We start from the raw sequence: 22433 nt of genomic DNA, 5'->3' as shown, positions 1-22433 counted from the left end.
GTTTAAGCTCTAGACAGGTGTTTGCCTAAGTCAAGAGATACCTTCTCCAGGAGATCTTCCCCACCCAGGGATTGAACCCACAATTCCAAGGGTAACGTAGACAGGTGATGATATATCTGCTGTTGCTGTTGTTTAGTAGCTAAGTCCTGTCCGACTCTTTTGCGACCCCATGGGCTGTAGCCCACCAGGCTCCTCTGTCCATGGGATTTTCCCAGCAAGAATACTGGGCTGGGCTGCCATTTTCTTCACCAAGGCATCTTCCTGGACCGGGGATTGAACCTGCCTCTCCTGCATTGTCAGGCAGATTCTTCATCACAGAGCCACCAGGGAAGCCTGATGATGTATTTAAGATCTTTCAAAAATAAAAATGGAGCAGCTATGGTTCACACATACGAAATGGAGCCAGATGGCCTTAGGTGGAGGTAGTTTCAGATGCATTCTTGCATCTGAGAACTTGCAGATGCATCACTGAGAACTTAAACTTTCTGAATTGTATCAAACTCAAGACCATCACCAGACATTTTCAAAAGAGTATCTGCAAGCAGAGCCAGGTACAAACATAGTTTCAAAGTGCCTCCCTCCTACTCCTGCAACTGCATAACCATTTTGAACCCCAAACAACTCTTGTTTAAACAAGCGTTCTTATTTCTTCCCAACTCTAATCCTAATTTCTGACGATTTATATAACCTTGTAGTTTTTGGCCTTTATAACCTTTCCTCATTTTGTAGCCTCAGAACATAACAGCCTGATGTTTTGATCTGTGTATGATTTCCTGAGAACAGTGGTGCTAACAAGCCACAAACCAGGCCTTTTAGAGTAGGTTTGTGTGTGTGGGTGGGCGTTTCTATTCTCAGAGGTCTTGGTTACCACAGGTTGAACCTCAAAGAGACAGCACCTTATCCCCATCTCTGCTAGGCCAGGGAGACTCGCAGGCTGTGGAGATGTATGCAGACTTTCTCCTATTCTGCTAGGAAGGGACCCAGCGTGGCAGACAGCCTGAGCAGAGGGCTGTCCTCTTAGATCCACCGTTAGTCCACCAGGTCCCCATCAAGCGTTTGGCAGGTTGGAAAGGAGCCAAAGACCCTTCAACGGCAGGCATCCTGTTTACAAGCGTTCTGACTTCTTTTTCTGCCTCAAACTCCTGAGAAATGAAACACAGGAAGTGGGGTGTAACATCTAGGGCAGAGGGTGGGGAGGGAGGGTTATATAGTACCATCTGAGGCACCATTCGGTCCATCGGCCTATTTTCCACACCCTGCCTCCGGTGTCTCCCTCAGACCTTGGCAGACAATGGGGCCTGGATGTGGGAGACAGCCGTGGATGGAGAGGGGTGTGGTCGCCCCACAGGGAAGCTGGAGGCGCTGGGAGAGGGAGGCAGTCGCAGCCCTGGGATGCCGCATCCCCCTATTTGGCCACCTCTGCTGCTGCTGCTGCTAAGTCGCTTCAGTCGTGTTCGACTCTGTGCGATCCCATAGACGGAAACCCACCAGGCTCCTCCATCCCTGGGATGAAAATATTGGAGTGGGTTGCCATTTCCTTCTCCAATGCATGCGAGCATGCTAAGTCGCTTCAGTCCTTTTCGACTCTGTGCGACCCTATGGACAGCAGCCCACCAGGCTCCTCTGTCCAAAGGAGTCTCCAGGCAAGAATACTGGAGTGGGTTGCTATTTCCTTCTCTGTTGGCCACCTCTGGTCCAGAGCAAAGTCATAGAGAGAGAGGAACCGCTACCGCTGAGAGGAGAAGAGAATGAAGAAACTGCCTTCTGGTCTCAAGCAGGTTGCAACATCTCCAGGGCTGTCTCAGTGAGTGAACATCTGGCCTGCTTGGGTGATTTGAAAAAAATTGACTTGATTTCTCCTCGGATGAATGTGCGCCTAAGCCGCCCTCTTCATAGGAGTTTGCAGAACTTTAGTGGGTGACTGGGAGATTGCTTACAGTAAGCTCTGTGGTCTAGGGATTAAGGGTTTTGAAAGGCTGAGAGAGGGCGGCAAATCTTCTTAGTGACCTGGTTCAGGGTCTTTCCCCTTTTTATGTCTCCGCCTGCCTCACTCCCAGGATTGTATCTTAATTGAAAAGTTGAGATGCCTTTGGAACTGGCCTGAATTCCCTTCGTTTCCAGAAACACAGTATTCTTGGGGAGACTTGTCTTTCAGCTTTGTCTGAAGAGCCTTAAGCTCCCTCTGGCAGAATAAAGGTGTTAAAAAAAAAATGTTCCCTTCCTGGTGTCATGCAGGTTAAGTGTATCACCGTTTTCCTAATGTATTGCCTTTATTAACTGAAATTTCAGAAACAAAGACCTGGTTGAGAAGAAGATGCATTTTTGGCTGGATTGTTAGAGCCCCAGCTTGGAGACACAGATGCAGGAAGCTCTCAGTTGTGACTGACACACTAAAGGAAAAGGAGGAAGTTTATTTATTTAATCTTTTAAATGCGAGAAGCCATGGGTTCGTTACAGAACTTGTTTCTCAAGCATTAAAACTTCAGTTGATGAGAAGTGAAGTGTGTCAAGCAAGGATTAGTTGCACGAACACCGGAAAGGGAGGCAGGGAGATCTGGAGGGAGACAACAAGATTTCTCAGGGTACCTTGAGGTCACAGGAATCGGCAGGTGTTGCTCTGTCCTTTTGTGTGGTACAGTACAAATTTACAAAGAAGTTCTAGTTCTTGAATTCTGAAATCGGACCCTCGCCTTCCAGCTCCATTTTCGTATGCTGAGCACTCCATTATAATGATCACGCTATTATAATTTCAGTTTATCATTGCTCTTAGCTCTGTCAAATTTTCAGTGGTACTATAAACTGTAATCTTTTAAAATGTCCCTCTCTTGACTAGACACCAAAGAAGACACTAACCTTCCTCAGCCATTCTGGAAAATCTATCCAAGACCTCTCCCACACAAGACCCAGGTGCCTGCTTCATCCTCTTCATCAGAATTTGCAAAGCTTTTGTTTCTCAGCACCTACCTTAGTAGTAAACAGTCTGCAGATATTTTGTGACTGGATAAGAAGTGATTAGTAATGCAAAAAATATGGAAAAAATGAGGCTGCCACTCTAATTAGATACGTTACATAGCTGCTGCAATAGATAGCCTCCTAAGTTTCATTGATAGCACAGTGTATATTTACTTATCACTCATGTAGCTGTGAAATGCAGGAGGCTCTAGTTAGAATGCAGCTTTCTTCCACATGGAAATTCAGGGACATAAGTTTCTTTTATTTTGAAGCTGTACTACCGCTAACGTCTCCTTGGTGTTTTTTTTTTTTTTTTTTTTTTTCACCTGAACAGAGAAAGGCAAAGGTTTTTGTGAAGACATGTCTGAGCTTGAGTGGCCTCAACCTGCAGGGACTTGAAACAGGACTTTGGTGTCTGGCCAGAGAGTGAAGTCAGGCCAAGTGCTGAATCCTGGCCATTAGGATTCATTTCCAGAAAAATGAATTTCCACAGGAAAACCAAAACTAATGAAAAAAGTGAAACATTTATTCGGAGGGAAAGAAAGTACATGTGAATAGGCACACACTGGCAAGCCCAGAGCATCAGGTCCTTGTGGTAGTTTGAATCACTTTTATGAGATTTTCTTCTGGGTTTCCTTTGGCCAAACATCTTGCTTTGGCTGATTCTGAGTCCATGTTTGGTATATATCAGTGTTCACTTTTCACTTTCATGCATTGGAGAAGGAAATGCAACCCACTCCAGTGTTCTTTCCTGGAGAATCCCAGGGATGGGGGCGTGTGGTGGGCTGACGTCTATGGGGTCGCACAGAGTCAGACACAACTGACGCGGCTTAGCAGCAGCAGCAGCAATGTCCTCCCATGTGTGTACCCACATTTCTTAGCCAAGATGGGTTCTAGTGAACAGGCCTATGGGCAGGTTGACATTACTCCCTTTTTGATCTACAAAGAGACTTACTGCGGGTGTATTCTTGGAAAGGTCCTCTGGACGTTGAGAATGAGAAAAGTACTATCTCATATCTGAACAAGGCTTAGCTCCTCCTCCTCTTTGTCTTGGGGTATCTGTCCACAGGGGACAAAGTCCAGCTGTAGAGCCCTGAGTCCATTTAGCTCCTGCCTCATGTTCATTTCCAACAGCACAAGAGATGACTCTAAACGTGGCCACCTGATGTGAAGAGTTGAGTCATTGGAAAAGACCTTGATGCTGGGAAAGATTGAAGGCAGGAGGAGAAGGGGATGACAGAAGATGAGATGGTTGGATGGCATCACTGACTCAATAGACATGAGTTTGAGCAACCTCCAGGAGATGGTGAAGGACAGGGAAGCCTGGCGTGTTGCAGTCCATGAGGTCGCAAAGAGTTGGCATGACTGAGTGACTGAACAACAACATGTATATTTTTGGAAGGTCTGCACCCAGTGACATAGTGACACGATGTTGTTCAGTTGCTAAGTTGCGTCCAACTCTTTGTAACCTCGAGGATTGTAGCACACCAGGCTCCTCTGTCCTCCTTTATCTTCCAGAGTATGCTCAGATTCATGTTCATTGAGTCAGTGATACTATCTGACCATCTTATCCTCTGGCAACCCTTTCTCCTTTTGCCTTCTGAAAAGACGTATCATCAGGGTTTTTTCCAATGAGTCATATCAGGTGGCCAAAAGAACTGCAGCTTTAGCAACAGTCCTTCCAACGAACTTTCAGGATTGATTTCCTTTAGGATTGACTGATTTGATCTCCTTGCAGTCCAAGGGACTCTCAGGAGTCTTATCCAACACCACAGTTCAAAAGCATCAATTCTTTGGTGCTCAGCTTTCTTTATAGTCAAACTCTTACATCCATATATGACCACTGGAAAAAACATAGCTTTGACTAGATGGACCTTTGTTGGCAAAGTAATGTCTCTGCCTTTTAACATGCTGTCTAGGTTGGCCATAACTTTTCTTCCAAGGAGCAAGTGTCTTTTAATTTCATGGCTACAGTCACCATCTGCAATGATTTTGGAGCCCAAGAAAATAAAGTCTGCCACTGTTTCCATTGTTTCCCCATCTATTTGCCATGAAGTAATGTGACTGGACACCATAATCTTAGATTTTTGAATGTTGAGATTTAAGCCAGGCTTTTCACCCTCACTTTCATCAAGAGGCTATTTTGCAATGAGAGATGGAGTCTGAACTGGGAGGGTGCTAGATTCTTTTAACTTATATATTAACAGAGTTTCCGTTCAACCCACATTTCCTGCTTTGCACCTACTGAGAAAAGATTTACTTTTCAACTACTGAAAAATGCTTTTTCTGAAACATGACAGAAACATGACAACGACAGAGGTGTCTTTAAAAATCTTAGAGACAGACCCTACCTGTAGAGCAAATGAGGAGGCGTGGAGATCTGGTAAGGTAAAATTGATACACTTTGAAAAAACAAAATGGGAGTTGGGGAAGGGAGTTCTTATACTACTGACCACTACAGCAGAGTAGAAATTGTGCTTCAGAAGTATCAGTACTTCAGAGTTAACATCCATAGAAGGAGAGATGTTTTGAGGGACTAGAGGTGGGTGAGAGGGAAGGTGTGTAGTTGTTATATTAGGTATTCTGCTTTTGGATATATTACTTAAATATTACTGCACAGTGAATTATGTTATAGGAGGTTAAGAGAAAAATGGTCTTTGGGTTTTGTTTTTAATTAGTCTTCGTATTTTCTCCAGGTTACTAGCAACTTGCATTCTGGCAACTCACATTATGATGTTAAATAATAGATGATCATATTCCAGAGGTGATGGCAAACAGACAGCAACAATTTTGTAGTACATATACTAATAAAAGTTGCCCATACATCCTATATAGCACAGGGTACTCTGTTCAATATGATGTAACAAACTAAATAGGAAAAGAATTTGAATAAGATAAAATAAGATAAGATATTAAGATAAGGTAAAATAAAATAAGATAAAATAAAATTTTAAGCAAATATAAATGTATGTTTTCTTTCCATTGGGCTCAAAATTTCCCTGCAAAGTTTCCTCTTGGAATTAAAGGTAAATGTGGTTTTCAGTAATAGCATTAAGTGTTTCAGCTAAAATCTATTGAGGCTCATTTATGTGTCCAAGTAATTTTCTTTGTCTTTCCCTCTGCCTCTTTCCCTCTTTATGTCTCTTTCTCTTTCTCATGGGGCCTAGTGTACTTCTGTTATTTATACACAGTGTTTTATATATACATATATATATATATATATATATGTAGTATACTTCTGTTATTATATCTTTCTCTTATTTTCATTCTCTGGTCCTTTGATCATAGTGCATCTTAAATGGCTAAGCTTTATATCATCCTTTCTAGATTACATTACCAAAGTAGTTTCTATAATATCTTACCAGACATTGTCAGTAGTGATATTAAAATATGAGCATCTTTTAATATAACCATTTTAGTTAAACAATTTTGATTCAATGAGAGCATCAGAGTATTAATGTAACATAGTGATTGATTATTAAAAATATTTGTTGAAATATAGTACCTATCTTGTTAATGTTATTATCAATATTAATGCATTAAAAAAAATTGTAACCTCCTGTCACTTTCCCCTGATGTTAGCTAAGAATTAATTTCTTACTGTTCTCTAAAGAGACTTTTATTTAATAAAGCCATGAATAATTATTGACCAAAAAAAAAACTTAACTGCAAAAACTAGGACTATTGGTAAAACTGTTTGGTGTCATGACAGGGGCTCCAAAGAGCTCTGGTACCACAGTTCTTTATCTTTGATCCCAGAAAGAATTCAGTAAGAGGTAAAGTGATAAATAAGTGAAAGTGAAAGTCGCTCAGTTGTGTCTGACTCTTTCAATCCCATGGACAGTAGCCTGCCAGGCTCCTCTGTCCACTGAATTCTGCAGACCAGAATACTGGAGTAGGTAGCCGATCTTTTCTCCAGGGGATCTCCCCAAGCCATGGATCGAACCCAGATCTTCCATATTGCAGGCAGATTCTTGACCATCTGAGTCACTAGGGAAGCCATGGTGATAGATAAGAAGTGAGTTATTAGAATAGAACACTTGTGAGGCTTTCAAGTGGGTGGGCAGTGTCCTCTTGCACTGCAGAACTTACTGGGCTACAGCTTTATAATCAAAGGAAAAGTAGGTGGTGGAGAAGACCTTTGTCTTTCCTGAGTACATGTCATGCTTCCATCATCAGCTCCTCATCCAGGTTGATCAGGAGTTTCTTTCCCTACATGGTCAAGCTAGGTCCACAAAAATTTTTTTTTTAAATGTGCATATCACAAGAATCATTAACTTACTGAGCTCATTGCACAGGATTAGGGTCTTCTTGTGTCACTGTTTTATTGTTTGGGGGCATGTCTCGTGCTTCTATCACATGATTCTGTTGCTAGACAAGCCTGCTTGGTTTTCTGGTTAAGCAAACCTGCTTTCTAGAATAATCATTAAATTACAGCAGTTTCCCATATATTGCTTTTTGCTTTTCTTTTGTAACTGAAAAACAGATGTGGAGGTTCAGGGTAGGAGTAGGAGGCTAAACCCATCTACCAGCAAATCCTTTAGCATTTTTATGTTATAGCAAGTTTAATGAGAAAAAAGAACATAGTTCTTGCATGTTTGTACTTCAGTCCAAGAAAAATAAATCCTTTTACCGAACGTCTAATTTCTGCTAAAATATGCATTTTCTTCATTTTCTTTGCTTATCACCTCTCCCCGCATTTTATTTTGTATCTGGGTCAACAGGATATTGAAGTTCCTGAGACACGGGGTTCCTGTTTAATGAAAAATAAAGTTCTTAAGGAACATTAATATTTTACTACTTATTTCAAGTGCTTATGCAGCTGAAGCTATTTGACCATTCCAAATGTGAAATCTATTTTCTTTTTTTTTATTTAAACTGTTTCGGTAAATTAACTAAGTTTTCTAGTACATGAAATGAAAGTTAAAACCAGTAGAACTGTAATATGATTCACTTCTCTGTTCTTCTGTGAGACAATTTCTAACACCATTTTTCAAACTAGACATTTGAAGGTTATTGTGTTCAGAGTATAATTTAAAAGCCACATGAATTTAGAGGGAGACAGGAAGAGGACACACCACAGGAGAGTGTAAGAGAGAAAGACATTTTCCTCTGCTCTTCTGGTTTAAGAATTAAATTGACATGAGACAGATAACAAATAAAAATCAAACAAAACTTTGCAGACTGAAAAAATACATGCAACTTAATGTTGAGAGTTACCTTTTATTCGATGAGAATTCTTAGGGCTTCAAGCCTGGGAGATAATGTCTCATGTAACCCCATAAAAACTGCTCTGAGGAGTTGGGGGTGGGGGGGGAGTCAGGCTATGTAGAAGTTTGGAACAAGGAGGCAGGTAATCTGAACATCAAAACATTATTGTGATTTAAAGAACACCAGATATCCCAATTTAAGGAATGAAGTGATTTCTTTGTACTAGAAGATGCAAGAGTCTGTGCTCCCTGAAATCATTCCCTTGATATGCACCTCAGCTGTCTGGGGCTGGTCTCCTGCACTTTTCCTTAGTGCTTACAGCAGGGAGTGACTGCAGCTTAATGACTGCCAGATACCAAGCATCATTCTCCTTCCTAAGCACACTCAAGGCTCAGAATTTCACATTTGGAGGGTCAAAACTGCTGATGACTGTGACATCCTTGTTTATTGATATGGCAAGAAATTCCACATCTCAAGTTGAATCATATGTATACATGAGACAGACCCAGGAAAACTGAGTAGCTCACCAAAATGGCCAATAGCTTCACCTTAAATAGCATCTTCAGCTAAAGACAAAAGATGTTGGGGGTAGTGGTTTGGGACTTCAGAGAGAAGGAAATGGAAATGGAAAAGCAAAAGTTTGGTGAATAAAATGTTTGCAGGGCTGTGCAGAGACAAAGATCTTTAGGGCCAGGATAGACTCTGATCTCTAGGCCCTGACCAGTCTCCCCAACCACACGCAGGCCCATAATCTTTGCAGATATTCCTGGTGATAGCTCTCTTCTAAACAGCCCCACTATCTAAATTATTTTAGACAGATAAGGTGAAGATCAAAAATTATTCCTGGATTTTGGTTGCCTTGCTAATTTTTAGATTGAAATAATCCACATGCGAAGAAACATTTTGGGGGTGGCAAATTTTATTTCCATACAAAAAAACAGAAGGGAAGAAAGTAAGCAAGAAAGAGAAATGAAACATGAAACAAGGGAGGGTGTTAGGAGAAAGATATAGAGAAATAAAGAGAAGAAAACGGGGGGACTTTTAGAATACTGTACTTAGTCACTCGGTCATGTCTGCCTCTTTGCGACCTCATGGACTATAGCCCACCAGGCTCCTCTATCGATGGGGATTCTCCAGGCAAGAATACCATGACCTCCTCCGGGGGATCTTCCCAACCCAGAGATCAAACCCAGGTCTCCTACATTGCAGGCACATTCTTTACCAGCTGAGCTACCAGGGAAGCCCCTTTTAGAATATTAGTAAGTAAGTCAGTGTTAGTTGCTCAGTTCCGCCCGACTGTTTGTGATGCCATGGACTGCGGCCCACCAGGCTCCTCTGTTCATGAGATTTTCCAAGCAAGGATACTGGAGTGGGTTGCCATTTCCTTCTCCAGAGGATCTTCCCAACCCAGGGATCGAACCTGGGTCTCCTGCACTGCAGGCAGATTCTTTACTGACTGAGCTACAAGGGAAGCCCTTTTAGAATATTTACACTTCCGCAATTTTTTTTTTCATTGTTAGAAGAGTAAGATGTGAATCTCCCCTTATCTCTCTCCAATGAATCTCCTATTTACATCCCCCCCCTTTAGAATATTAGTAAGGGGCAAATAGAAGATTCATTGGAGAGAGGTATGGGGAGATTCACATCTTACTCTTCTAACAATGAAAAAAATTTGTGGAAGTGTAAACTTACAAAAGTATTCACAACCTAAAAGTTGAGAGTATAATCAAGCCCTAGCTCACTCTACTCACCCCTGACAATAGGCTAATAAATTTGAGAGACAAGGTATTTAGGCAAGGAATATGACTTTACTCAGAGAGCTGGCTGACCAAGAAGATGGCTGACTAACATCTTGAAAGAACCATCATGTCGGGGTCTGGATGCCAGGTTATTTTATGGATCAGAGATGGGGAGAGGAGAGGAAACAAAGTAAAAAGAAAAAAACTGATTTTTGTTGGTATCTCTTAGAATACCAAGCCTCACGCACAGGGATGTGTTAGTTTCACTTCTTTACATCATTTCATGGGTGCTGTGACATGAAATATACCCTGTGATACCAAAACAAAGATGCCAGAGCTCTATGCATTTCTGGCCTATAAATATGAATTTCTCAGTCAGGCTGGTAAGCAACAGAGGAGGGGTTTCATTTCCCACACAAAGAAGAGGGATGTTATAGCCCTTTACATATGAGCAGACTCAGGCTATCTCCTTGTGAGCCAAACAAAGGCACCCTAGCCCAAGAGGCAGGGGAGGTGGGGCAGGCAGAGCTCCTTGAGACAAGCCATTATGTATGCCTTTAATAACAAAAGCAGTGAAATGAGAGTTAAAGTCACAGAAACAGATCCTGTATGGAGTCAAAATTAACCCTTCCTGGTTACAAGAGTTATGTTTTATTCAGTGGGCACTTTTAGAACTTAAGCCAAGGAGACAACATCTCAAATAACCCTGAGAGAACTGCTCCAAGGAGATGAGGAGGGAGCCAGGCAATATAGAAACTTTGCAACAAACAGCTTGTAGCCTTTGAATATCAAAAGTTTTTTTTTTTTTTTTTTGTAAGTTAAAGAAAACCAGACATCCCAGGTTAAGGAATTTAGCACTTTTCTGTGTATGGGAAGATGCAAGAGTCTGGTCTCACTGAAATCATTCCTTTGATATGCACCTCAACTATCTGGGGCCAGTATCCTGTGTTTTCATATTCTGAGTTTCTTCAGGGCTCAGCATAGGGAGTGGCTGCAGTCTGAGGGCTACTAGAAGGAGGGAGTTCTCCCCTTCCTGAGTTCCCTCAGGGCTCAGCAGCTCACCATTCTGTGATGGCTGCGATTGCTGATTACTGTGGCATCCTTTGCTTACTGTTATGGCAGGAAATCTTCCATTTCTCAGAAGTCATAACATACGGAATTTCTAAGACAATTGTGCTTTAATGCAGAATCAGAAAGAATGAAGGTGGAAAGTTTTATATGGAGCCAAAATTCAAATGTCATTGTATAGCATCTAAAGACGTCAATCCTATATGTTCTCCCCCTGCCTAGCATTTAAACTGAGGCTCCTGAACATTCTATAAGATATACGTGAAATGAGTGAAATGTAGCAGTTAAAAGAAAGTTAGCAGGAACTTTTAAAAAGCGAAATTGACATTCAGAAAAATTCACCTTTTGGTGCGCATTTCTATGAGTTTTGACAAATACATATAATCATATGGCCACAACACAATAAGGGTAACCCCCCCCGACCCGCCCACACACATGCTACCTGTAAATATTTCTTTGCTCTCTCCTCATCGTTTGGCAACCAATGATTTCTTTTCTGTTTTGTTACTCTTGAAGAATGCCTACAGAGTCAAGCTTTTTTCACCAGCAAAATGCATTTGAAATTCATCTATATTGTACTGTATATCAATAGTGTGGACTAAATGAGGAGAGACATTATTCACAAGGACTGTCACAATAGGAAACACTCTCTGAAAAATGTTCTCATTTTTAAGTAAGGCAAGAAGGGGAACAGAACACTTCATGGGGAAGGGAGAGCTGGGTGGAAGAGCCAGTGGCATTTCCAAAGTCACACTTCTCACTAGTGTTCTGGGGACGTGAGGTCATGATCACACATGAGGTGGGAAGTATCTCACTGCTTTCTTTAGTGCCTTTTACATTTTCAGGCAATCCAGAGTTCTCTTGGTCTTTGGGGAGGAGAAAGGCTCAGTAAAATTTACTGAGCCAAAGCAAAATAATGAATGAGCAATTGTGAGCATGGGATCAAGTTTTTCTTTTTTCTTAGTAAAAAGTGGTCTTTATTTACCTTTTTCCCAGCTGAAGGATATTTGAATTGTTGCCAGGTTTTGGTGACAATAAATAAAGTTATTATAAATGTTCAAGTATAGGTTTGTGTGTAAATGGATATTTCCATTCCTCTTGCATAGATACCTAGAGATGGCATTGCTAGGGCATATGGTGAGGTTATGTTTGCCACACCTCACTGCCAAGCTGTTTTCAAAAGCTATACTGTTGCATTTTCAATAGTTTATGAGAATTCCATTTGTATCATTTCTTCACCATCATTTAGATTTGTTATTTTATTTGCCACTCTGATACACATCTTGTGGCAGCTCACTGTATTTTTGTTTCCCTAGTGACTGGTTGGAGCTTTCCAGGTGGCTCAGGGGTATAAAGAGTCCCCCTGACAAGCAGGACACCTAGGTTTGATCCCTGGGTTGGGAAGATTGCCTGGAGAAGGAAATGAGACACCATTCCAGAATTCTTGCTTGGGAAATCCCATGGACATAGGAGCCAACTCCTATAGACAGAGGAGCCTGGCAGGTTACAGTCCCTGGGGTCGAACAGCAGTCAGACAAGGTTTAGAAACTAAACAACAACGACTGGTTGTGTTGGTGTCTTGATTCATGGGAGCCAGCAGGAGTGATAGGAGCTGCCTACGGGCATTCGAGTACACAGTCCCTAGGGTGAAAGGTGGCCTGGGTTACCAGGAGATTTCCAGGAGCCTAATGTCACAGGAGTCGCTTGGCTCCCTGGAACTGGCAGGCACTGGGGAGAGGGGGTCTCGGTTAGTGAGTCTGCAGGCTGTAACCCAGGGCTGCAGGAGTCAGACTGATGTGAGGCTAGAGCAGGTAGACCTGGAATCTGTAATGAAGTCAGGTGCTGCTTTACCCTCCTTTCCCACAGGGAGAGGGTCTCTCTCTCTGCTGGACTGCTGAGTCCTGACGGCAGGGTTTGGGGGGCCTGGACCCCAGGAGTTCACCAGGAGCCAAGGGACACAGGAGGCCCACCTGGAGCTGCTGGAATTGGCAGGTGCATCGGGGAGACAGGAGCCTGGCTCCTAGGAGCCCACAGGAAGCCCGGGCTGGAAGCTGTCCGAGGCTGCATTGTCTGCTGGGATTGCTGGAGTGCAAGGAGCTGGGATGAGGCAGGGGTGGGTGTGCCTGGAATCCTTGGCTCTGGGGAAGGTATATTTATGTGCAGATAATTTTCAAATTAATATTTCTACTGGGAGGTGAATGGATACCACATCTAGAAACACCTTCACTTCTTTCTAATCTCTATATGTCTTTTATTTATTTTTCTTGCATTTTTGGCACTGATAGAACCTCTAGTAAAATGTTCAATTGGATTGGTGAGAACAGACATCCTTGCCTTGTTCCTGACCTTTAGAGGAAGGCATTCACTTTTTCACCATTAAGTATTGTTTTATCTGTGCTATTTCTATGAAAAGTGAAAGTTCAATTCATAATTTGTTGGGCTTTGTTATTTTGGATGACTCTTATGTTTCCCCACATTTTATGTCTATGCACGCATGCTAAATCACTTCAGTCATGTCCAACTCTGGGCGACCCTATGGACAGCAGCCCACCATGCTCCTCTGTCCACGGGATTCTCTAGGCAAGAATACTGGAGTGGATTGCCATTTCCTTCTCTTTTTATGTCTATATAGATGATCATATCCTTTCTCTTCTCTTATTCTGTTAATATGATAAATTATATTGATTAGTTCTCTAATGCGCCTCTTAGAACTTCTAACCAAATTTGTTATTTAAGGAGGTAAATTTGGATTGTGTGTATGTTTCGTTTTCATCCTGGTTTCTAGTCTGTCTGTTTCTTACTCTCTTATTAGCTCTTCTTACAATAACTGGAAGAGTCTCCAGGGGAAAAATACTGTTTCCTTATCTCTGGGTCGCTTTTCAGCCATGGCCATCTCTCCTGGATGTGGACCTTTTGTGAGGGATTTTGGCAATAGGGGAGGTGAGGTACAGCTGATTTTACATGTGGATTCTGTGATACATTTAAGTTTTTCTTTCTAATGCTTCCATGAGATTGATTTATGACATTTCCATTTACAGGTAAAGATTTCCTAAAGAAAAGCCTAGCAATTGTATCTCCTGTTACACCTGCCAAGCTTTACTGCTGCATCGTGATTATCTTTGTGCTTATAGCTCTAAATGTGGTGTTATTTTCCGTTTGTGTGGCAGGTGAGTTACCTGTTCTCCAAGCCATACCATGCTCTTTGCACATTCACATTGTAAATAAATATTTATTGAGCTCCATTATGTGCCAGGTTGTGTGAAATGCTTGAGGTATATCCGTGAACAAAACACAAAAAATTCCCTGTCCCAGGGAACTCCTATTCTATTAATAGCAGGGAGATGCAGATATTATAATATAGAGTAACAGATTGAGATGAATATAAGTGTCCAGGGTAAGCCTCCTTGAGAAGATGATTTTCAGCAAACTTGAAGGAGATGAAGGAGCCACTGGGCATGTGGGGAACGCATTCCAGATGGCAGGAACAAGTAGAATGAAAGGAGAAATCTCCTGGCAGATTTGGGGAATAGCACCGAGGCTTCTACAGTTGAAGCAAAGTGAGAATGAGGAAGAGTAATGGGCTGGGGGTCAGGGAGGTCACAGCCTAGTGAGTCAGGTAAGGACTTTGGCTTTTAATCTGAGTGCAGTGGGGGGTATCAGGAAGAGGGAAATTGTAGGAGAGGAATGCCATGATCTGAATTTCATTGTAGAATAAAACCATTGTGACTGTTATATCGAGAACAGACTGTTGGAAGAAAAGTTAGACTTTGGGAACATCTACTAGGGTAAACTTATAGAAATCCACACCAGAGTGGACCATGGCTTGGCCCTGGGGGTAACAGTGGAGGTGGGACCTGGTGTCAGAATCTATCTTGAAAGTTGAACCAACAGTATTTCCTATCATATTAGATAAGGGAGGAAAAAGTGAGGTTAGGAAGCAAAAGCATGTATTCTTCCCACAGCCTATACTCTGATATCTTGCTGGTTTCAGAGCATCTCACAAGGGCCCAAATATTTTTATGCATATTTAACAGAAATACATATAAAATAGCATTTCCAGAAACACTGGAAATACTACATTGTATTTTTGGTACTAAAATCAATAGTTGAACTATGCCATGTTTTGTCTACTGGGGGGTTTTATACCCCTAAGAGATGTATCATAGTAAAATCTAGGAAAGGTAAGGAGTTTGCCTTTCTTATGTCAAGAGTAAGAAGGACTGATATTAAGGAAGATGTGGGGAAAGGGAAATCTGTATGATGCTAGGAAAGAATACTACAGAAATTAAATGCTACAGAAATTGATTTCCTTAAAATCATTAGTGTCCATGGACCCCTGGGAAGTGAGATGCACAGATTCTCTGCTCGAAGATCAGTGGATTGATGGCTTTTGTGCCTGAGATAAGACTGTTAGTGATGACTCTGGGGAGGCAATAATCAAATACAATATGTACTTCAAGACTGAACTCAGGGGTAAAAAGTCACCATATAAAATATATATATATATATATATATATATATATACATTCATATATTAGTTTTCACAGAACATTCTTTCCAAGACAAACTCTCAAGCTAATAAAATCATTTAGGAAAATCAACTACCACTAGCTTGCACTCTGCAAGTGACCACAGATCTCAATATTGCATTCTCCAAGAAACCAGAAAGAGAAAATAGATCTTGGAAAAGTCTGCTGTTTTGGAAAGCAGTAAAATACAATCACATTTCCACACAGTGAGTAGCAGTTGGTGTTTTATAAGTGGTTAAAGCTGGTAGCATTTCAAGAGGCATTAGAAATATTAGTTGGAAGTGCATTACAGCTCGGCAATTCTGCATATAACCCAGAGTTGGGTGGCATCCATACAGAGTGTTTAGTACATAGACAAGCACCTTAGAATGTGACTCTGGAAGCAAAATAATATGAAATTATGTACCGAATGGTGCCAAAATATATATAAAATAAAACTGCATTCTGATAAACAAATGTATTGCGCATGGAAGACATTTCTGACAATCTGTCTGCCTGTGGAAAGTAGGTCCTGTAGAGCTTTTAAGAAAAACAAAATGCTATTTGCAGAGCCATAAAGTACAAGAGTCTAGTTTATATTTGGCCATGTTTTTCTTCAAACTCTTCATTTTGGAATTTAGTCTTGCTGTACTTACATATATGAATACCTGTGTGTGTATATGTATATACATACATAATTAAAAAAAAAAAAGAAAGAAAAGACCAAGCTCAGGATGGTGAGTGGAATAATAGGTAAAAGGGGTAAGAAAATTTATTTGTTATGTTCACTGTGTCTGTCCAACTTTTAATGAGCAGCAGAGAGCTGGTTCCACAAATCTATATGTAATGAATGGTGCCAACATACATATAAAGAAAAACTATTCTTTGGGAAAAACAGACGAGTTTGGACTTGGAAGACATTTCTAATAATCTCTCTATGTATAGAAAGTAGCCCCTGTTCAGGTTTTGAGAAAAGCAAAATGCTGTTAGCCAAGGCCATAAAAGTACAAGAGTCTAGTTGTTCTTTGGCATGCGTTTCTTCAAACCCCTCATTTTGGAATTTAGTTATACTGTACCTACATGTACATATACACACATGTATATATGTATATATTAATACATACATATGTTAAAAAAGACAGACCTCAGGATGGTAAGTGGAAAATAGATAAAAGGGATGAGAAAATTTATTTGTTATGCTTTACTATGTCTGTTCAACTTTTAGTGAGCAGCAGAAAGCCAGACTCACACGTTCTGTATGTCCCCTGCCCAAAAGGATGGATTGGATTTAGGTGTAAATGTTTTTATTTTTCTGAAGACTCAAAGAATTGGACAGCCAGTCAGACATTTTGTACTTCACATGAAGCTGTTCTTGTTCAGTTTGAAACCGAGGAGGAGCTGGTAAGAAATATTTTCGGATCATGTTCTTTGTTGAATACTTAGCCCCTGATAAGGATGTAGGCTGCACAGGGTGACAGCTGAAAAAAGAGGAAGAGTCCCATTCCAGGCAGGCTTGGGGGCTCAGAGTACATATTAGTGCCTGATATTTCCTGGGTATGTTCTCCACCTGAAACCCTGTGAGACAATTTAGACACATTCTCTCATGTAATCCTCATGGTTAACCTTCAAATTAGATATATTGTTCCCATTGTAAAAAGAAGTCTGGTAATCATGCAATTTATCACCCAAATTGGGACATTTTGGGGAGTGAAAGTGACAATATTACGCTGGAAGTGACAGTATTATGTTGGCACCACAGGCATAACCTGGGACTTTCCCAGTCAAATTGAGATGTGTGATCACTTTAATGTAATTTAGGATCAGAGACACTTGAGTGACTTAAGCTGAGAACTAGGGACTAGTCTTCTCCCTTCAGTGTCTAAGCTTCTCAGTCTTACCAGCTGTCATCCAAGGGGAGAAGGCTGGGGGGAGAGGACTCAAGGGTAACATGAAGGAGACATGTGTTTTTGCTTTCTGTGTTTTATAATAGAACTTTCTCAAAAGATACAAAGGCCCTTTTGACCATTGGATTGGCCTTAGCAGAGAATCACCGCATCGTGCTTGGAAGTGGACAGACAACTCTACATATAATACGTCGTAAGTTTTTAGACTGCCTTCTATTCTATTTATATGTGGTTATGGGTGAGAGATGTATTTATGGGAATGTAAATTTAATATCATGGAAAGTTTGCTGTACTGTGAGGTATAAAATAGAAATCCTTTGTATGCTCTTCCGTTTATTATCTGTGCCTTTGGGAAAACTTTACGTATCATGTTTTTAGTTGAAATCTTTAGCATGATGATGACATTGGACATAGTCCTTCTGCTTTCACCCACTGACTTCAACTGTACTGAAATCCATATTTAGACTCTGGGATCCTACAGTCTTGGAAAGCCACTGAAGAATTGGTATCCACAGACCCTCAGTCCACTCTGCCAGCTGCTCTGCCCATTCCTAAAAGGAAGGTCATCAGAGAACCAGTGGGAATCCCTCCTGTGATAATTTATCCCTGGAAGGAATTTAGTAACACATCTTGGGTTGTGAACACTTCAGTGGGAATGTTTTAAATGTAACCATTACTTTGGAGCCTATAGAATATAAAGGGCAAACACTTCCCTCAATCAAAGCTAAGCCTGTTCAAGAATTTGCTAGTAAGCATATATGTTTATTTTCACCCATGTATGAACCAGGTCAGGAGAACACTGAAAACCATGTTCCCTGAAAGCTAATTAAAATAATCAGTAAAAGATAAAAAATAAGAATAGAAAAGAGTTTAATCTGAGCCAAGTTGAGGACTAGCCCAGAAGCCCACTTCCCAGATGGACTCTGAGAAACTGCTTCAGAGAAACAGGGTTTCTGGCCCTGTTTTATGTCTTGTCAGAATAGAAAACATTAAACAAGTCTGGGTTACATTCCTTCAAGGTTTCGCTTAAAAAAAAAAAGAATAGACCAGCAAGTACACGCTGGGTCGACATGGCATTTTCACCTGGGAAGGGAGTCTTACCATCAAAGGAGGACCAGCGTTGGTATCTCAAGAAGAGGGACATTTAAACTTTCTTTTTAATTTGGACATTCTTTACTTCTGGTCAGTGTGCCCTTTTGTTTAATAATTAAAGTAGATGTACAGTGGATGTTTAATATGATACAAACAGACTACTTTATAGCATAAAATTCAAGTTAAGTCATGTATAAACCAGAATGACTTACCAATATTTCAATATGTGACAATTTCTTTTATCACCACCCATGGCAGCAGTTCACTTGGCTTCAAAATTGAGCCCTACTTAAATACCTAGTCAACAACATAACTGAACTTGGGATGGATGATGATAATCTTCCAATATTCCAGCAGGGACTTTGAGAATATAAAAGGAACTGAATACAGAAATGGTCTATATTTACTCAGAAGCCTTATGAACAACAGATTTTCATTTTTCTCTTGTCCACATTAAAAATGCCTGGAGTCGGGGGTACTGAAGATTATAGAGGAGGAATGAATGGAGATGTCCAGGCTATGCTTTTTTAATATTTTCGTGTTTGGTTTTAGGTTCGGCATGACAGGAGATGGGGAACGTGGCTACCTGAATGACCTTGGAGTTAGCAGTGCCAGAAGTTATACAGAAAGAAAATGGATTTGCAGCAAACAAATAACATCTCCATGTCCTTAAATTCTTCAAGTCCGTTTTAGGGATCACACACCATCCCTAAGAGAGGCATTAAAAATTGTTTTATAAATGTTTTATAAAATTTTATTATAAATGTTTATATATACATTATAAACAGTTGCCCTATTGCTTTCTCTGCCAAAAATATCAGGAAGATTTATTGATAGTGTTTGGTAACCCCACAGAAGCAAACTATACTTGCATGAGATAGAAATTTGGAAGAGATTCTAAATTAAGTAGGTGTTAAATAATATGAGTTGATATTTATGTCTTGAACCCATAAATATGAAAGAATTCCCTTTTTTCCATACAAACAGCATTTTATTTGCACACATGGGACCAAAATAATGATATGATAGCTAAAACCATGCACAATTATTTTAATAACCAATGAGAAATGTTACAATTGGTTAACACATTCAAAATTCCCTGAGTGTCTGTTCCAAATGTACATGGTCACTTTTTTTGGACTTCCCTGGTGGCACAGTGGATAACAATCTGCCTCCCAATGCAGCAGACACAGGTTCCAGCTCTGGTCTAGGAAGATTCTGTACTCCAGACAGCAGCGAGGCTCTTGTGCCACTACTACTGAGCCCGCTCTCTAGAGCCCATGAGCCACAACTATGAGCCCGAGAGCTACAACTACTGAAGCCTCACGCCTAGAACCTGTGCTCACTGCAGGAGATGTCACTGCAATGAGAAATCCACACACTGCAGCGACGGTCCAGTGCAGCCAAAAATTAAGAATTAATTAAGTAAATTAAGAAAACATATATAGAGAGAAAATTTTAATGCTACTACGACTAGGGACTTCCATTGTGGAAGTCCAATAATAATAATAATAATAAATTATCCATTTATCACAATAAGTAGGAAATGAAAGAAATCACAAAATGGGGCAGGGATGGGGGGAAGCAAGCAAACAAACTAGATTTTACATGCTGAAATGAATATCAAAGATCCCACATGCTGCAACTAAGATCTGGGGCAGCCAAAAAATTTCAAAAATTACTAAGACTAATCTTTATTTCAGACTCCATATTTTAAGGCATTAGAAATACTGTAAAGGTGACTTTTATGCTTTAATTCTCAGTGTTTCTGTTTTATTTTTTTTTCTATTTCTTTTTTTTTCCATTTATTTTTATTAGTTGGAGGCTAATTACTTTACAATATTCTAGTGGTTTTTGTCATACATTGACATGAATCAGCCATGGATTTACATGTATTCCCCATTATTACAGTGTGCTAAGTAAATATTATATCTATAAACAAATACCAATCTGTTTTTTACACTATTGGATTTTAAAAATCCTGCTTTCACCCCATAAATAAAAAATAGTGAATTGCCTCCTCTCATTACCTGTGTGATACCCAGTCTCACAAATGTTTATGCATGGTTGAGGTTTAGAAACAGAATGTTTTAGATTTTTACAGTATGAGCTGCACTGTACTGATGAGTCCAGAAATGGACTAAATAGCAATTTATAATACATCTTCTGTCTTTATGTATTGGGTTGTCCAGTGAATAAGATCTTACAGAATAGAAAATCCAAATGACATTCTTGGCCAACTCAGTGCTTCCATTTCTCCCATCTTAGCGGTGTGCTTCCCAGTTTCTTCTTATTTTTGTTTTTAATTTTGATCTACAACCATATTCCAATAAACATTGTGTTAATTTTAGGTATGCAGCAGGGTGAATCCGCTGGACATGTACATGTATGCACGCTTTTTTAGATTCTTTCCCCACAGGAATGAACACTGTATAGAGTTTCCCTGGGCAATGCATTATTCCTGACCAATTATCTATTTTACAGAGAGTGCTGTGTGTCTGTCAGTCTCAGTCTTCCAATTTATCCCTCCACACCCTTTTAGAGCCCTTTACCACCTGGTAACTCTAAGTTTGATTTCTATATCTATGACTCTATTTCAGTTTTGTAGATAAGTTCATTTGTACCCTTTTTTAGATGCCATGTATAAGCGATATCGTATGTTTGTCATCAGTTTCTCCTTGTAATTTAATTTAATTTTGAAGATATTTAGTTTTGTATCTATATATATTATATATTTATATTATATAATATATATACTTTTATATACTTTAAATTATGTATTTGATGCTTTTTGTCTTAGAGTCCCTTTTACCTCAGGTTTTGTAAGATGAATGAATTATGTCTAGTTCACCTTCGTGTCCTCAGAGACTAGTACAGCGTCTCAAGTACAGAATGTTCTAAACATACCTGTGAATATATAATGTCTTCCTGACTATGAGGTGCTGCCCTGTTTGCCTGGTTTCTGCTAATTTTCTCATAAAGAAAGATAAATTTTCACAGAAATCTGGAAAGTAAAGTAAAGCAATCAGTAAAATTTATATTGGTAAACTTGGTGTGATTAACTTACAAATGACGTTTGAGTCAAACTGTGACCCTAACTGACTTAGTGTTCTTTTACAAGCTAGTTTCATTAACATAAATTAGGAGAACAACATATGAGTAAAACATACTGTTTTGTCAAATTGGTTCTTTTTTGTTGTTGTTGTTATGTACAAAGTTTTATTTAAAATGAAATATTACACTTTCTCTCCATATTCATTCACATAAATATATTCTTATTGTATACTTATATATGTGTATGTGTGTGTTTCCACATGTGACCATGGGCTTAAAGGAAAACATACTGTAAGTTAAAGCTGGATTGTCTATATTAACATCAAACAAAGCTGAATTTAAGCAAAGAAATATTATAATGCTAAATGTTTTGATATATAGGAAAATTTAGCAATGATAAATTTATTTTTTATTTTTTTCCATTTATTTTTATTAGTTGGAGGCTAAATACTTTACCATATTGTAGTGGTTTCTGCCATACATTGACATGAATCAGCCATGGATTTACATGTGTTCCCCATCCTGAACCCCCCGCCCACCTCCCTCCCCATCCCATCCCTCTGAGTCATCCCAGTGCATCAGCCCCGAGCACTTGTCTCATGCATCCAACCTGGACTGGTGATCTGTTTCACACTTGATAATATGCACGTTTTGATGCTGTTCTCTCGGATCATCCCACCCTCACTTTCTCCCATAGAGTCCAAAAAATTGGTTCTGAATCTTTGGCAGAACCCACTTGAAGACAGAGTCTAGGGTAAATACGTAGTACATTAACACAGCTTAAGACAAACATTTCCATAAGAAAAATGCATTGGTTAGCTCAAGGTTTGAGAAGTTAAATTCAGGTGGAGCCAGGTGTCATCATGGCAACACAGAATTTTAAGAGAAACCTCCTTTTAAATTTA

The 22433-nt window shown here is 40.0% G+C and overlaps 1 protein-coding gene across 6 annotated transcripts; it reads left to right on the top strand.

The window, feature by feature from the left end:
- Window positions 1-1225: 1225 nt before the first annotated feature.
- LOC133043735 (C-type lectin domain family 2 member D11-like) lies at window positions 1226-21763 on the top strand. 6 transcript variants are annotated; one of them, XM_061124912.1, is made up of 7 exons: window positions 1226-1804; window positions 2834-2907; window positions 3287-5335; window positions 14009-14137; window positions 16797-16879; window positions 17469-17575; window positions 19027-21763. In XM_061124912.1, the coding sequence occupies exons 3-7, from the start codon at window positions 5230-5232 to the stop codon at window positions 19145-19147; spliced, it is 546 nt and encodes a 181-aa protein (XP_060980895.1). In that variant the 5' UTR covers window positions 1226-1804; window positions 2834-2907; window positions 3287-5229; the 3' UTR covers window positions 19148-21763. The 6 variants fall into 6 exon arrangements, 3 of the variants coding, with proteins under 3 accessions (XP_060980895.1, XP_060980893.1, XP_060980894.1); XR_009689760.1 differs by lacking the exon at window positions 3287-5335 and having other exon boundaries at window positions 16704-16879; XR_009689759.1 differs by lacking the exons at window positions 2834-2907; window positions 3287-5335 and having other exon boundaries at window positions 16704-16879.
- The last annotated feature ends 670 nt before the right edge of the window (window positions 21764-22433 follow it).

This window comes from Dama dama, chromosome 22, assembly GCF_033118175.1.
Source record: "Dama dama isolate Ldn47 chromosome 22, ASM3311817v1, whole genome shotgun sequence".
Taxonomy (NCBI): Eukaryota; Metazoa; Chordata; class Mammalia; order Artiodactyla; family Cervidae; genus Dama; species Dama dama.
The sequence above is the reverse complement of the archived record's forward strand: the minus strand, read 5'-3'. Positions and strand labels throughout refer to the sequence as shown.

Bases quoted from the DNA above. Each gene is read 5' to 3' on its own strand.
- LOC133043735 (XM_061124910.1), top strand. From the start codon at position 5,230: ATGCTTTTTCTGAAACATGACAGAAACATGACAACGACAGAGGTGTCT. The intron at 5,336-14,008 runs GTAAGGTAAAAT...TTCCATTTACAG, and splicing joins TGAGGAGGCGTGGAGATCTG to GTAAAGATTTCCTAAAGAAA. The intron at 14,138-16,703 runs GTGAGTTACCTG...TTCAACTTTTAG, and splicing joins ATTTTCCGTTTGTGTGGCAG to TGAGCAGCAGAAAGCCAGAC.